At 37.6% G+C, this 15722-nt stretch overlaps 1 protein-coding gene across 1 annotated transcript in view; it reads left to right on the forward strand.

Annotated features, from left to right (window-relative positions):
• LOC107558172 (far upstream element-binding protein 1-like) overlaps positions 1–12050 on the forward strand; it is a 20129-nt gene extending 8079 nt beyond the window's left edge. Inside the window, exons 12-16 of the mRNA XM_016241793.1 lie at positions 62–164; positions 2890–3045; positions 9728–9787; positions 11758–11931; positions 11965–12050. Coding sequence (XP_016097279.1) covers positions 62–164; positions 2890–3045; positions 9728–9787; positions 11758–11927 — 489 coding nt within the window. The 3' untranslated portion in view covers positions 11928–11931; positions 11965–12050. The remainder of the gene's footprint in view (positions 1–61; positions 165–2889; positions 3046–9727; positions 9788–11757; positions 11932–11964) is intronic.
• Positions 12051–15722: the final 3672 nt, after the last annotated feature.

Below are 15722 nucleotides of genomic sequence, written 5' to 3' on the forward strand. Positions count from 1 at the left end.
TGTTATACATTTAGATTGAATTTTGAAAGTCAGTTTACTAAATGTTTTGCTGTTGCTTTAGGTCCCTGTGCCAAGGTTTGCAGTGGGAATTGTGATTGGTAGGAGTGGTGAAATGATCAAGAAGATTCAGAATGACACTGGTGTGAGAATTCAGTTCAAACCAGGTAAGAAAGATGATTTATATGCGCTTAAAAAAAAAAAAAAAAATCCAAGTAGTTTTCAGTAGGGCTGGATAAAAAAATATCTGTCTTGATTATAATCGAATCTCAGTTTTACGAAACGATAGATTCTTAAATCCAAATCAATGAATCTAGCCTGTTTTCAGTTAAAGCAGCACTATGTAACTTTTGGCGCTCTAGCGGTTAATAAACAGAACTGCACACATCCCGTGGAAGAACATTCCAACCGGAACTACTTCTCTAAGTTTGTCTATGGCGATGTCCCGACCAGGCTAAAATAGTCCAAATATAAGTATAATAATTATAATAAGACAAAAACGCAGTTTGGAAGATGAATTCATGATGTACTCGCTCATTATATACATTTTGCAAATTTTGAACACAGAAAAAGTTACATAATGCTGCTTCAATGGACAGAACATTGAAGGAGACTTCCCATCCAATAAATCACAATAAGCATTGTGCGTTGGTACTTTTAATATGAAACAAAGTCTCAGATTTTAAATTCTGTCCATTGTATTGCAGTATTCAAACAATAAATGCCGTTCTGGCTAGGGATGCATCGATCCGATACTCAGGATCGGTATCGGCTCAGATACTGACATTTTCTGTTGGTTACGACAGTAAATTAGGGTCTTAAGACGATGAAACTCTTTCCAAGACAGATAACAGCACAATAACAGATTTAAAACTGTTAAAAGAAAAGGCTCAATATACTATCGCACAGATTTAATAAACTACGCATCAATATCTCTTTGTGCTTTGAACTTCTATGCGGAACTGCGTGCTGTGACTCCATGTTTCTTCAAGCGCATCATTCTGCGCACGGTATGAGCATAAGCGCTTTGTGCAGCTCTATTGGAGCTTTTCGTATTATATAATACTTATGCGCAATGAAAGATTTATAGCGTTTCTTGTTTTGTCCTATAAGGCTAATAATAATTTAATCTATAGCACAGTAATGGAGGCTGCAACATATGATAGATAGGACTCCTCTATCATATGTTGCTGCCTTCATTACTGTGCTATATATTGAAAAGAAATGTATGTGTAATGTGGCTAAATTATCCACTAACCTAGTTTATAATAGTATTTTTGTCATAGATTATGTATTTTTTCATTTGTTATTTTTCATTAAAATGAAGTTGTCTATATTTAGTAGATTGTGTTTAACACAAAGTGACGATCAGGTCAACACACAGATATTTATTTAATAAAAAAAAATCTGTGCTGGGATCGGATCGGAATTGTCCGATACTCAGAATTTTCTTATCGGATCTGAAAAAATTATATTGTTGCATCCCTAGTTTTGGCACTGTTTAATGTGGAGTGATCGCTGTAGCGCGGCGCGCCTCAGTTCAATAAAAGTGGCAGCACGAGAGACACGTGAACTGATCATCTCCTCCACATTAATACCTGTTTCAGCACAAAATAAACATGACTAAACATCTGAAGGTAAGTTAAAAGAGTACAACTTTACAATCCGTATCCTGTCTCATGTAATCGCTCAATCAGTGTTTCAGCCGTCAATATAACGTCTTGTAAACAATGTCACGTAACGTCACAATTACCTCAGAAAAAAAAAACAAATTCGGTGACCATAAACTCATTAATCAATAGAAAAATAAACTGTAGAGAGGAGCATTTTGCTAAATATATGCACCATATAATATATTCATTATAACTTTTACTGTTCTTCAAAGTTAAATTTTTTTATGATAGCCACCATTTAAATGTTTATATTTAAAAAAAACTAATTGAAGTAGAAATATTATGGAATTGTAACTTTTATTATAAAAACTTTTTTCAGTGTAATTTAAGCAGTTGTATAGCCTAAAAAATCAGTCAGTTTAACCTTCAATATTATAGTAATGTAGTACCAACTGACTCTCATGTATATTTTACAGCATTAGTTGAGAGATTTTTTTTTTCTGGTTGGAACCGGTTCTGTTTTTTTTTATTCTTGAGAATTTTGCATGTATACCAGATATACAGTGGGTACGGAAAGTATTCAGACCCCCTTAAATTTTTCACTCTTTGTTATATTGCAGCCATTTGCTAAAATCATTTAAGTACATTTTTTTTCCTCATTAATGTACACACAGCACCCCATATTGACAGAAAAACACAGAATTGTTGGTAGACATATCATCATCCATGTTTTTCTCCAATGTACAGACGTGTGTTTTAGTTTTAAAAATCACATTTTAAATCACAAATCGCAAAAAACACTGTGCCAAGCCACCAGAACCAAGCCGAAAACTGTGGTATTGAACAGTGAGAACTATTATTGCATCCCTACCAAGAATACTGTCTACCTTTCTGTTATTATTACTGTAACTGTTATTTATTATTGTAGTTGTGTCGGGTGGCTTAGGTTTTATTGTAAATTTAAATTAGTTGGGTTTTGTATTTACTTATATTTATATATTTCCGTATAATCCAAACTTTTAATATATCGTTTAATTTAAAGATTTATTATTATTATAAAAACAAATAATAATAATTAATGTCCTCCGTTGTGGCTTATTTATTTTTATTTTTTTTAGTATCGGTTCAGGCACCGTTAAGGCACTGGTACCGTTTTAAAAGTATAGATTTGGCATCGGTATTGTAAAATACCCAAACGATACCCAACCCTCTTTAGAATGGTATTCTGATTCTCCGCAATGCTAGTTAGAACTTGCGCAGCTTCAGTTGTCTGTTGGAGGAAAAATAAAATGGGCTGTTTGTTCTGCAGATAAAGCAGCGGCTGATGCTAATGCAGCTGCATGGGCAGCCTATTATTCTCAGTACCAGCAGCAGCCCCAGGGTCCCATGACACCAACTTCAGCAGCCCCTGGCACAACCCAAACCAACGGACAAGGTGCAAATAATTTAAAATTATTTATTTATTTATTTTTTTTACCTGCACTCCACAAAACTGTCACCCTCCCTTCACTCTAGATCAGGGATGGGCAACTGGCGGCTATACGGCCCGCAGTGTCTTTTAGTACAGCCCGCTGGATCATATTAGACTCTGATGATCAATTTTAAAACATTTGAAAAGCAAGTCACGTAAAGATTGCTTTCAGTTTATGATGTTTATACTATCTCTAACCAGGAAAGGTCACTATTTCCAGCCGCTCCCCTATTAATTTCAGTGTAGTAGGACGTGCACGCTAATGTAAAAATTCATTAACATTAGCAAATAATAAATGTAAAACTGACCATGAAAACAGTATTTTCATGTCAAGATGGTAAACCGATTATCTTTTTACTAAGTTCAAGGGGATACCCATAGGTTTGGAAATCTGTATTTTATTTAAATCGCCATCACACCACTGCCCATAATAATCTAAAGCTGTTTACACTGTAAAATGAATATCTTACTTACATTCGTACATCTTCACTTTGTTGTTTCTGATGAGATAATTAGCCAGAGATTTCAGTCAGCCTGCGCGTGCAGTGACGAAACGGGGTGTTTCAGCGGTGACTCATCTGAACGCCTCTGATTGGTCTTTGTATTCATAAACTCAACATAATAGTATGGGATTGGTTATAATGTGCAGTGCTTTAAAAATGTGTGTCTCTGGCTCTGTGCCAGCCAGTGAACGCAGATTTTAATTTAGCTGCTGGTTATGTCTTTTTTTTATATGCATAGTTTACAGGACAAACTGCGCATTTCACCCACAATTGTTTGGTGTGATATGATTCCAAATTTAGGGGGGGCCAAGCTTGTTGGCAGGGGGGCACTGGCCACCCCCTAGAACCGCCCCTGCGGAGTTGATCCTTTTAAAATCACTTAATGCATTTCATAATGCACGTTCATATTCGTTGGTCTGTATATACTTTGAGTCAACAACAAGACATATAGGCTACTAAATTGTTTTTATCATCCGTTATTATGCCACATTAAGCGTTTTGCTTTATGTGAGGACAAGTGAAAGTTTGTGCATTGTGTTCATGGCCATCTGCTTGCCTTGTAGTACATTAAATAATAACTATATATCGAATTTGATCTTTTAATTGCACTTAATGTAGGCCTATCTTAATACATTAAGCCATGTTAAGTGTTTGATTCATAAACTCAACATAATAGTATGGGATTGGTTATAATGTGCAGTGCTTTAAAAATGTGTGTCTCTGGCTCTGTGCCAGCCAGTGAACGCAGATTTTAATTTAGCTGCTGGTTATGTCTTTTTTTTATATGCATAGTTTACAGGACAAACTGCGCATTTCACCCACAATTGTTTGGTGTGATATGATTCCAAATTTAGGGGGGGCCAAGCTTGTTGGCAGGGGGGCACTGCCCCCCCCCAGAACCGCCCCTGGTCCCAAATGGAACACTTCATGTGCACTTGCGGTCTTAAGGCCAATTCACACCGCGCCGACAAACGCCAACAGACACGTTGGCGCTGGATTTAGGATTTTATGAAAAATAACTCATGTTCACACTGCTCCAACAGACACCAACAGACTTCAAGTCAGGGAGAGTTAACTAGGGGGGAAATGGATGATCTTGTAACAACAATCAAAATGATACTGTTATTAATGTATTTGGTAATATTGATTCCTCTTAAGATGAACTTAGTGTATTTTATTCTTATCCTCAGTGGTCCTCCAGCACCATACCAGCCTCAAGGATGGGGCAACGGATACCCCCACTGGCAGCAAGGTCAGCCAGACCCCAGTAAGTGCTCGTCCCATAGCTGTGCTAACTAGGGTTGGTTTAGAATTAGGGTTGGGTACCGAGACCCGGTGACAATTTGGCACCGGTACCTTTATGACTTATGTACAAAACTGAATCGGAACGCAGATTTCTGTGCCACTTAAATGCTTGAGCTGTCGATTTAACCATTTACCGTTAGCTAGCGACATTAACGTGCTTAAATTGAAATGCCTAAAGCTAAAGTTCCCTTGTAATGATTTGCAATAAGTGTTTCCAATCTAAACCTGTTTTCCAACAAAAGAGAACATTATAACGTGTTTTTACTCCATAACATCAGACAAAATACTTCCTTTTGTGATCTGATGTGACTTCGTATCACAGAATTAGATATATAGAAAATATATTGTATACTGTAATAACATCATATCGATTAGCAATGGATTATAAATATACTTATGAAGATACTAGAGATGGCTTGAAGAACAGATTAACTATACATTATTGCAGTCAAGTGTTTCTTCATTTTTCATAATTCAAAACGTTTCTATCTTTTTATTCAGTCACAGCGATGGCTGGATGCCTTAGTTTATATTAGGGATTTCTGGAGTGTCATGAGTTCTATTACTTCTGAGATACATATGTGAAGTCTCTGAGGGCGACCTCAGGCTTCCAGTACAAATGATGAAAGACATTACATGTGTTTATAGCACTCATTAATGCCCAATCCATCCTATTTTGTGTAAAAAAAAAAGGGAAAAGTAATATTTCACTCAAAAGAAATTTGAAGTAGACATATCATCATCCATGTTTTTCTCCAATGTACAGACGTGTGTTTTAGTTTTAAAAATCACATTTTAAATCACAAATCGCAAAAACTGCGCTTTTCCCCCACAATTGTTTGGTGTGATATGATTCCAAATTTAGGGGGGGCCAAGCTTGTTGGCAGGGGGGCACTGCCCCCCCCCAGAACCATCCCTGGATTTGTCATGCTGTGCTGCGCCACATCCAGTGTAGGCCGCATCACTGATTATAATGGGTTCTATAGTATTTTGTCGCGTCCGGTGTAGACAAGCGTTTTTTTTTACTTTTCGTTATTTCTTCAATTCAAAGGAAACCAGTGCGCCCGCCACGCCATTATTTGTTGCATAGTGACGGGGACAGGGCTGGACTGGCGTTAAAATTAAGCCCTGGACAAATCCAGCCTATCCGGCCCTCAAGTTCCCCGGGTTGGTTTAGAATTAGGGTTGGGTACCGAGACCCGGTGACAATTTGGCACCGGTACCTTTATGACTTATGTACAAAACTGAATCGGAACGCAGATTTCTGTGCCACTTAAATGCTTGAGCTGTCGATTTAACCATTTACCGTTAGCTAGCGACATTAACGTGCTTAAATTGAAATGCCTAAAGCTAAACTTCCCTTGTAATGATTTGCAATAAGTGTTTCCAATCTAAACCTGTTTTCCAACAAAAGAGAACATTATAACGTGTTTTTACTCCATAACATCAGACAAAATACTTCCTTTTGTGATCTGATGTGACTTCGTATCACAGAATTAGATATATAGAAAATATATTGTATACTGTAATAACGTCATATCGATTAGCAATGGATTATAAATATACTTATGAAGATACTAGAGATGGCTTGAAGAACAGATTAACTATACATTATTGCAGTCAAGTGTTTCTTCATTATTCATAATTCAAAACGTTTCTATCTTTTTATTCAGTCACAGCGATGGCTGGATGCCTTAGTTTATATTAGGGATTTCTGGAGTGTCATGAGTTCTATTACTTCTGAGATACATATGTGAAGTCTCTGAGGGCGACCTCAGGCTTCCAGTACAAATGATGAAAGACATTACATGTGTTTATAGCACTCATTAATGCCCAATCCATCCTATTTTGTGTAAAAAAAAAAGGGAAAAGTAATATTTCACTCAAAAGAAATTTGAAGTAGACATATCATCATCCATGTTTTTCTCCAATGTACAGACGTGTGTTTTAGTTTTAAAAATCACATTTTAAATCACAAATCGCAAAAAACACTGTGCCAAGCCACCAGAACCAAGCCGAAAACTGTGGTATTGAACAGTGCATAGTGACGGGTACAGGGCTGGACTGGCGTTAAAATTAGGCCCTGGACAAATCCAGCCTATCCGGCCCTCAAGTTCCCCTGTGAATGTTTTGCTGTGTTATAGGGCCTTCAATTGGAGTAAGTAAATAAATGAGGACAAAAACAAATAATGATATATTACTGAATTCACAGCAAATGCGACAAACTAATAGCCTACTGCATTTGTCACATAGAAATGCACTTGACAGTATAAGCATTGATTTTGTGCTAGAACATAGGAAATTTACTGCTAATAAATGCTGTCATCCTTTCCTCACCCTCATGTCTTTCCAAACCTGTGACTTACTAATGTAAAACACAAAAGATATTTTGTAGAATGTTACCAAACCATTTTGGTTAACCTTGATTTCTACTGTATGCATGGACGAACATTTCTTGAATTTCTCAAAATATCTTTTATGTTCCACAGAAGAAAGAAATTCATACAGGTTTGGAATGACATGATGCTGAGTTGCCGAAATGATGACAATTTTAATTTTTAAAAACTTTAATATTTGTAAATAGAAAACGCCTAATTTATAAGTGTCTCTAAATTACAGAGACACTGATATTTATCTTTAATCAGGCTCTTACTGAATTAACATTTTACTTGAATTAAAATTAATTAGAATGAAACATTTAAAGAGAAATAAGCTATTAAAGTTTGTTTACATGCATTTTACCTTGTGGCTGTTTTCAGACAGAACCTTTAATGTTGTCATATCACACATAGAGATGCGCCGATCCGATATTCATATCGGGTATCGGCTCCGATAGTGCCATTTTTCTCGGACCGGGTATCAATCAGAGAGGGCTGATCCAAATCTGAGAATTTTATAAAAAAATTTCCCGATTGTGCGAATTATTCTGTGTTACTTCTGAAGCCATACGAAAGCTTAATGTGAGCTACATATGAATAAATATAAATATAATATAAAACTCTTTTCTCCGCTGTGGCTGTCAGTCATTCATTCAGCCTTTAAACCCTGGTCGCGTTCGGTTCCAGCAGTCAGCTCGGTAAAGCTCTCTCCAAGATCATTCTGTGTTGCCATTATACTTGATTTGTAAATACATGTCTATGATTTTGCAAAAAGGACTTTATCTTCTTGCCGGAGTTTAATGTTTTGTTGCTACCGGGTGTCTGTGAGAACAAAACACGGGTGTAGAAAAGACTATAAATTGTTTTTAACGTGCACAGTAACTGAAATGTAAAACTGTGAAAAGAAAGGCTCAATAACTGTTGCACAGATATAATACACTACGCATCAATTTCTCTTCCCTTTGTGCTTTGCAGCTTTTAACACGAAGCGCTTACAATGTGTGCATCCGGTGTGCAGAATGATGCACTTGAAGAAACACAGCGTCAGGTTGCGTCATGCGCTTATTGCCTTATTAAACAATATGCTATACATTAAAAAAATTATTTTCATTTTATAGTATATACTTGTATATAAATACATTCATGAATGTTTTTAATGAATGGATTTTATAATACAAATAGCAATGTGTAACATTTTACCATATTTAATGCAACACTTTTATTTGTTCCCCACAAAATATTTTTTTATAGTTTTTTTTTTTTTTTTTTCACTAAATGTTTGGATTTCTAAAATTATTGTGCACTGATTTTTCTAGAATAACTTTTGCTGCCGAATTATCCACTAACCTAGTTTGATAATTTTTTGTCATAGATTATAAATCTACATAGGCCTATATTTTTTCATATTTATTTAATTTTTCTTTATAATGAAGTAGTCTGTATCTAGTAGATTGTGAAAGAATGATTATCAGTTCCACACACAGAGATATCTAAATTCTACATTTATTTAAATGAGGGAAAAAAAGACTGGAGACTGATCCCGCTCTGCTTTAACGCGCGGCTGGCGGATGCACCGGGTAGCGCTGCTTCACACTTTTGGAGTACTTGCTTTTTGCAGTTTCGTGTGGGCTGTAATTTAAAAACAGTGCCTAATGTGAGGTCTCCCTTGCTTCGGTGATCGGCCCATGGGAATGTCCCGGTGCTCCCGATGGCCAGTAGCTACATTGCTGGGTATGTTCAAGTAAGCTAGATATGCCCAGATGCTGCGGAATTAAGCTTATTTAATATATCATGATGAGTCTCGAGTTCAGTTTTTACACTAAAATAAAAAAGGGGGAAGTCATGGCCTAATGGTTAGAAAGTACCCAAAGGTGTGTGTTCACTGCTGTGTGTGTGCATTTTTGGATGGGATAAATGCAGAGCACTAATTCAGAGTATGGGTCACCATACTTGGCCATATGTCACATCACTCACACTCACTAAATCTGCGCAGATTTGGCTTACATAAACTTCCCCAAGAAATTAATTGGTGAACATGTTTTACGAAAAGTAACCCGCCAAATTGGCTAGTGATTTGACAGCATAACCTGCCACAGCTGATTTTTACCCGCATTTGGCGGGTGTTCATTTCAAACCCTGTATGTAATGAATAAATATGTACACCTTTTCAAATTTGTGCCTGATATTACAGTTTCAATGCCAGTTGTACTTGTAAATATGAAGTTTAAGATTACTGAAACTTGAACATTTTAGTGCTAACTACATCTTCAGTAAATGTTTTAATTGAATCCTTACTGTAATGTTAATTTTTTTTTTTTAAGTAAATTTGGTGGTAGACTTTTAGTATATTTGCATGTTTTTACCTGAATTGTCAATAAGTAATTCAGTCACGTTATTTTCAATGTAATTGATGTAATGTTTAATCTCTTGATTAATGTCCGTTTAATCTCGTCTCTTCAGGTCAAGGTCAGCCTCAGCAGGATTACACAAAGGCGTGGGAAGAATACTATAAGAAACAAGGTATGATATGGTAGATGCTTTGATTTCTAATAGTTTTGGGCAGCTGCAGCTCTTTCACAGTCCTCTGCAGTAGAGCTGCTGTGGTCTCGGGCTGCCCTAGAGTAAAGTAGCGGGTTTCTGTCCCGCCACTCGGAGGTAGTGTGGCCGGGGTCGTTCCCCCTCTTACAAACATTGTCATGGAGTTATTTATCCTTAAATCAATCTTGTACTAAGCAGTGATTTAAAGGGGTCATATGACGTTGCTAAAAATAACATTATTTGGTGTATTTGGTGTAATGCAATGCATTTATGCAGTTTAAGGTTCAAAAAACACATTTTCCAAATACTGTACATTATTGTTGCTCCTCTATGCCCCGCCTTTCTGAAACTTGTCAATTTTTACAAAGCTTATCGTTCTGAGAAGCGAGGTGTGCTCTGATTGGCCAGCTATCCAGTGCGTTGTGATTGGCCGAATACGTGCGTGTACCAATGCGTGTGACGGAAATGTTACACCCCTTACCATATTGTGATGCCGTGTCCCGGAGCGATGAGACCAAACCAATAAAACCCTTTACAAACGAGGCATTTGTTGCATCCAGTGGGGACATGATTACTGATTATAATGACTTATACTGTCTTTTTATGCGTTGCATATCACACCGTGTAAACATAAAACCATGTCTGCATTTGTGATCGGAGAAATTACACAACAAGCGCTACTCTACACTGCTCAAAACTCGCGTTTGAAATATCAGTGGCAAATTCTTTAAATATGAAAACATACTTGCAGGCTGTGAGTCAGAAGCGCCAGACTGTCCTTGCAAAGTTGGAATTGCCCCACTTTATAGAAACCGCCTTTGTGCACACAGCGTTGTAGTCTACTCTCCCATGTTCAGGAAACAGTCCTCCATAAAATGCGCTGCACACATCTGAATATTTGGGTTGAACTGTTCTGGAACAGTGTTGTAAATAGTACTTAACCCCTGATTTCTAGTTGTGTCCTCTTTTGGAAGGCCAAAGAATGTAGTTTCGCTTTCACAATGAAACACACAGTTTCTACATGGCGGCGGCGGCGGCAACAATACTACAGTGAGAATCAAAGTTATGCCGCCTTTCTTTGCGTGAACATTTGAGCGTTAGGAGTAGAGCCCGACCGAAAAGGGTTTTTTGGGACCAATACCGATATTAGGGAGTAAAAAAAAAAAAAAGAACAAGAGACCTCCTTACTGAAGTGAAAGTGGTGACTGGTGTCACTATCTCGCGAACACGCCGGTGGATCTCCACTAAATTCAGGGATCCCTTCAGCTCGAGAAGCCCTCTCGAACCCCACCCTCCGTGCGTCGGTAGCCCCCCGGGATCGCTTGATCGGTCGGCGCTGGACTGCGAATTTAACCACCCGTAACTCTCGAATCCCGGGGGCTATCGACGCGGGGTGGTCTCATTTGAAAGCGGGCCTCTAGACGTACACTCTGTTCGCGTTCGAGAGGGTTCCTCGAGCTGAAGGGATCCCCCGAATTTGGTGCGGATTCACCACGCCATTACGGAGATATGGCCGTTCAAAGTTTCAATGGTTTTCCATAGACTTGAGCTTTAAAGCGTTTCATCCAGTTCGCCAGTAGCAAACAATAGAGTTACAAACTAAGTAACTACACCATTTCAAGCATTTTATCTGCGTTATATGTACTGTAAAAAAAAAAGAGTCTTATCGGTGGCATATTCGCCAATACCGATATATCGGCCGATAATATCGGCAAAACGATATATCGGTCGGGATCTAGTCAGGAGGGCATGGTCTTAACTTTTATAAAGAATATCTTTGGGTTTGAGACTTTAGTCTTTGCAACTTTAGGGATCTTATCTATGCACAAACAGCTTGTAACACTCCAAAGAGAAAAGAAAACTTGCATCATATGACCCCTTTAACAACACTGCCAGATTATTTTTCTACTTGACCTTCCATCTGTAATGCTTTGGGTTTTATTTGATCTCAGGTCAAGCTGCGCCTCAGGCGGCTGCAGCAACGGCGTCTCAGCCAGGAGGTCAGCCAGATTACAGTGCAGCGTGGGCAGAATACTACCGCCAACAGGCAGCATACTATGGTCAAGGCGCTCCTCAGGCAATGGGAGCTGCACCCCAGGCTCAGCAGGTACACTCCCGCTAAAACACTCTGCTCTTTGCCTTTTGCACTTTTCACCTGGTAGATGTGCATGTGTACAGTTTTTGTCCCCCACCCCCACTTTTTTTTCCCCCCTAACATTTACTTCCACAGGTTCAGCAGGTTTCCAGATGAGTCATCGACACAACATAACCAAACTCTTTCCTCCTCAAACAGGCTTTTAGCTTTTTTTTCTTTTTTTTTTTTGGGGAGGGTGTTGAATAAATGTTTCTGCTCTTAACATGTTGTGTATTTCTTATGTATTTCTTCTGCACAGGGCCAGTAATGTGAAGTGGACATAAAGTAAATGCTACATTGTCAGAAAAAACCTTTGTTAAATGTTTGGATGCAGACGCCATGATGAAGATCTTAATTTCATTGGTTTGAGTGTTTAAGCTAGATCGCAGACCAGCTCCAAAGTCAAATATATATAATAATTTTTTGTTTTTTCCTTTTTGTTTTGCCACTCTTGTAAATGAACGTTTTGTTTTTAGTTGGGTAATATTGGTCATTCCAGCTCCTGTATCTCCTGTATCTCATGTAGTTTTGAGACTAAATGATAGTCATTTCCATGTAAATCATCTCAGTTCTAAAATGATATGCCTGTTGTGTTTTGCAATAAAACAATGAAACCTCCTGTGTTGGTAAGTGGGGTGCAAATGTGGAGAATGTTTTGTGAAAATTTCATTTCCTGTTACGGGAAAGGGTGGGGGGAGTGGTATGCAAATTTACAAGAAGAAAAAATGTTGCTCAATTTTTTCTTTCAACTGTCTATATTCCTCTTAATTTTTTATTTGATTCCTGGTCTTCTTAAAAGTCACAAGTAAGAGATCATTGATCATTTGACATTGCTTGTTTGACAAATGGACAGCTCTGTTTTTATGCTGCTTTTTACTGGTCATTGCTGTGGATGTAGGTGTAGGCAGGTTATCTAAGGCAAGGTGGCTTGGTGTTGGCAAGGTATGTGACTCATGCAATAACTCTTCAGTGCTGTAGTGTTGCTCATTCTTACACTGCATTTTACCTGGTTTGTTGAGGTAGTGTGCACTGTTAATGAGAGACATTTCCTCCCTCACAGGCGAGATTAGGAAGGCGGTAAGCAAGTATGCGTCTTTACATAAACTGTTCCATTTTATATTGTGACTGCAATCATGTTGCAAGTATTTTAGTTTGTTGCTTTTTTTACAGGGCAGGTCAAGTGTTCTGATCAACAGTTATGTCTTGCGAAATTACTTGTCCCCATCCTATATTTTACATGTCTAAAATCCATAAATTGTGTATATATTTATATCAATATTGCTGGCATTTTAAAGACATTTTGATACGATTAAAAAAAGCTAGAATGCAAACATGGACTACTTTTTTGTCTGCCCATTGTCTGTTAGCATTCCTCCAATATAGGCCTATAGGTGTTTGGAGACTCTGGCCTCCAACACCAGTGAAATGAGCTCTCCACTGTAAGTACAAAATGTACATGACTTTGCGGGCCAATTCGTTTTTTTCTGCTGTCAATGCATTGTCTTTGACTGAATGAAACGCAATGCATTTAAATCTCTTAATGTTGCCCTTTTTTGGGGTAAGTATGTCGGGGCTGTAATTTTGTTTTGACATGTTTAAGATAATGACCTGACCCTTTTTCACAATGAACTTCTATTGTTTTTTTTGCTATAACAGCATTGTGTGATTTACAAATTGAGTCGTTGCCATATTGACACTGCTTTAGTCATTTAGGACTTGTATCTCAGACTTATATGAAACTGTGAACTGTACCACTGTTTTAAGTCAGTCCGTCTGTAGAAACCGCATCTTTTTCCATCTGCAAATGTGTGGTTTAACATTAAATAGACCTGTAAATTGTCAATTTTGTGATTTGCCAAGTTTATACTGCATAGCCCGTAAAGACCATCAGCAAATGGCCTCTTTCAAATGCTAATTAGTTTGAATGTCCCATTTCTAAATCTGTGCCTGACCTGTTTGTAATCTAAGGTCATTGAGGCTGTCAATTTCATGCAAGTTATTTTTGACTGTTCATTAGTGAGCAGTGCATTGTCTAATCTTGCAGTGCCATCCCTGACCTTGCAACTTACGTTCTGCAGCAATAACACAGGTAAGCGTATCCTAAGAAATCAAAACGACTGAGCCTGTGATCTAGTGTAATGCTTTTCACCTTTGAAACCGAGGTCAATATGTGTCGCTGTTTTAATGAAGGATGTCTCTCGTAGTATAGACTGACGTACGCCACAAATGTCAGAATTTAGATATGTTGGAAGTATGGGTTTTTTTTTTGTCCATATAAATTGCATGGCATTGACCTGTAGTTCACAAATGTTTTTCATCTGTTGACATCTAACTAGGATTATGCGGTTTATTTTTTTTACTAATTGAAACCAATGTAATTGATCTCATTTGTTAGCTTCCTGGTAAGTGTTAAGTGTGGTCCTCTTCTACTGTTACACAATGCATGCAGATGCAAAATGATCCAGAGTTAGCCCTATGAATGCACTCACTGATAACTGATGTATACTGTATTGTATGCTCATGTTTCATTGGTTTGCAAGCTTTTTTGTTGCCCCTCTGTAGTGCTAATGTTTGTCCCACATTGCTGCCTTCATTCTCACTCACAGTGTTGAAGATGCTGCAGGCGTAGTTCGTAGAATCAGGTCCTGAGCTAGTTTGTCCGTAAGGAGGAATCCTTTGAGTCTGTCCCTCCACTGAACGTAGACTGTTCAAGGGCTCCAATTATAAGGTAAAAATATCATAAGGAATCTGTCATTGCAAAGTTCTGTCATTGCAAAGTCAATGTTACTGTTAGTTTAGGGTGATGCCAGTTAGTTTTGATATGTCTCTGTATTATTGGTTGTCTAATGGTTCTATGAAATGTTTTTGAGTACATGCTTTGCCTTTTGTTGATAAGTGTAGGGATTTTATGTGCATCAGTGCTGTACAGGTGGACCATGACCAGGAACTTAGTTTTTCTTCTTCTTTCTAGTATACATTTGCCAGACTGGTTTCTGTTTGTCAGTTAAACAAGAGTTTCTTTAAACCTAGTCTTTATCCATTGCTGCATATCTTTTTGTATGCATGCAAGATGTTTCCCTTTGAGCAAATTGTTCACAACAGAATTCGTGGGGGTCTAAATACGAAGAGAAAAACGGAGGCTATCTGAGAAATTTGGAGCATGCCTTTGAGGTAAAACTATCATGGACTGTTAAAGTTGTTGAATTTACTTTTGATTTTTGCTGAGAATTGTTGGTCTGAAATGTTAAAGATTGTTGCCATTATCATCAATAAAATTGTAATCATTAAAATTGGTTTTGAGGTTTTTATTCAGTTATTTCAGTGTCATTGAGGTCTGCATTCCCGAAAAAAATCGCGGTAGCGGTCGGTAACTGGTGTAATTTAAACGGGAGCCTAACAAATCCCGTTCCCGACGTCCATTTAGAACAGCATATCTGCGCTTTATTCTTATTGACCACCGGTACAGCTTGCGTGTGGATGCTTTGTCCTTGAAGGACGTTCAACTCTGTTTTGTTTATATTTTGCTTGGCCTATAATTTTAATTGAAAGATGTCGTATTTATTTGTCACTTTTCCTACTGTTAACAAAAATGCCAAACAAATTTATTTTGACAAGACGAACAAAAATGGCTAATAGGCTATTTTAGTACAACCTACATTTGTATTTTATTTTATTTTTTTCCGAGACTTTTTCCCTATTGTGTGGTCAATGTTAATTAAACATTGTATCCTGACAAGACTAATAAAAATAAATACAATTTTTGTACAACATTTTCTGACACTT

This window comes from Sinocyclocheilus grahami, unplaced genomic scaffold (assembly GCF_001515645.1).
Source record: "Sinocyclocheilus grahami isolate Dianchi unplaced genomic scaffold, SAMN03320097.WGS_v1.1 scaffold634.1, whole genome shotgun sequence".
Lineage (NCBI taxonomy): Eukaryota > Metazoa > Chordata > Actinopteri > Cypriniformes > Cyprinidae > Sinocyclocheilus > Sinocyclocheilus grahami.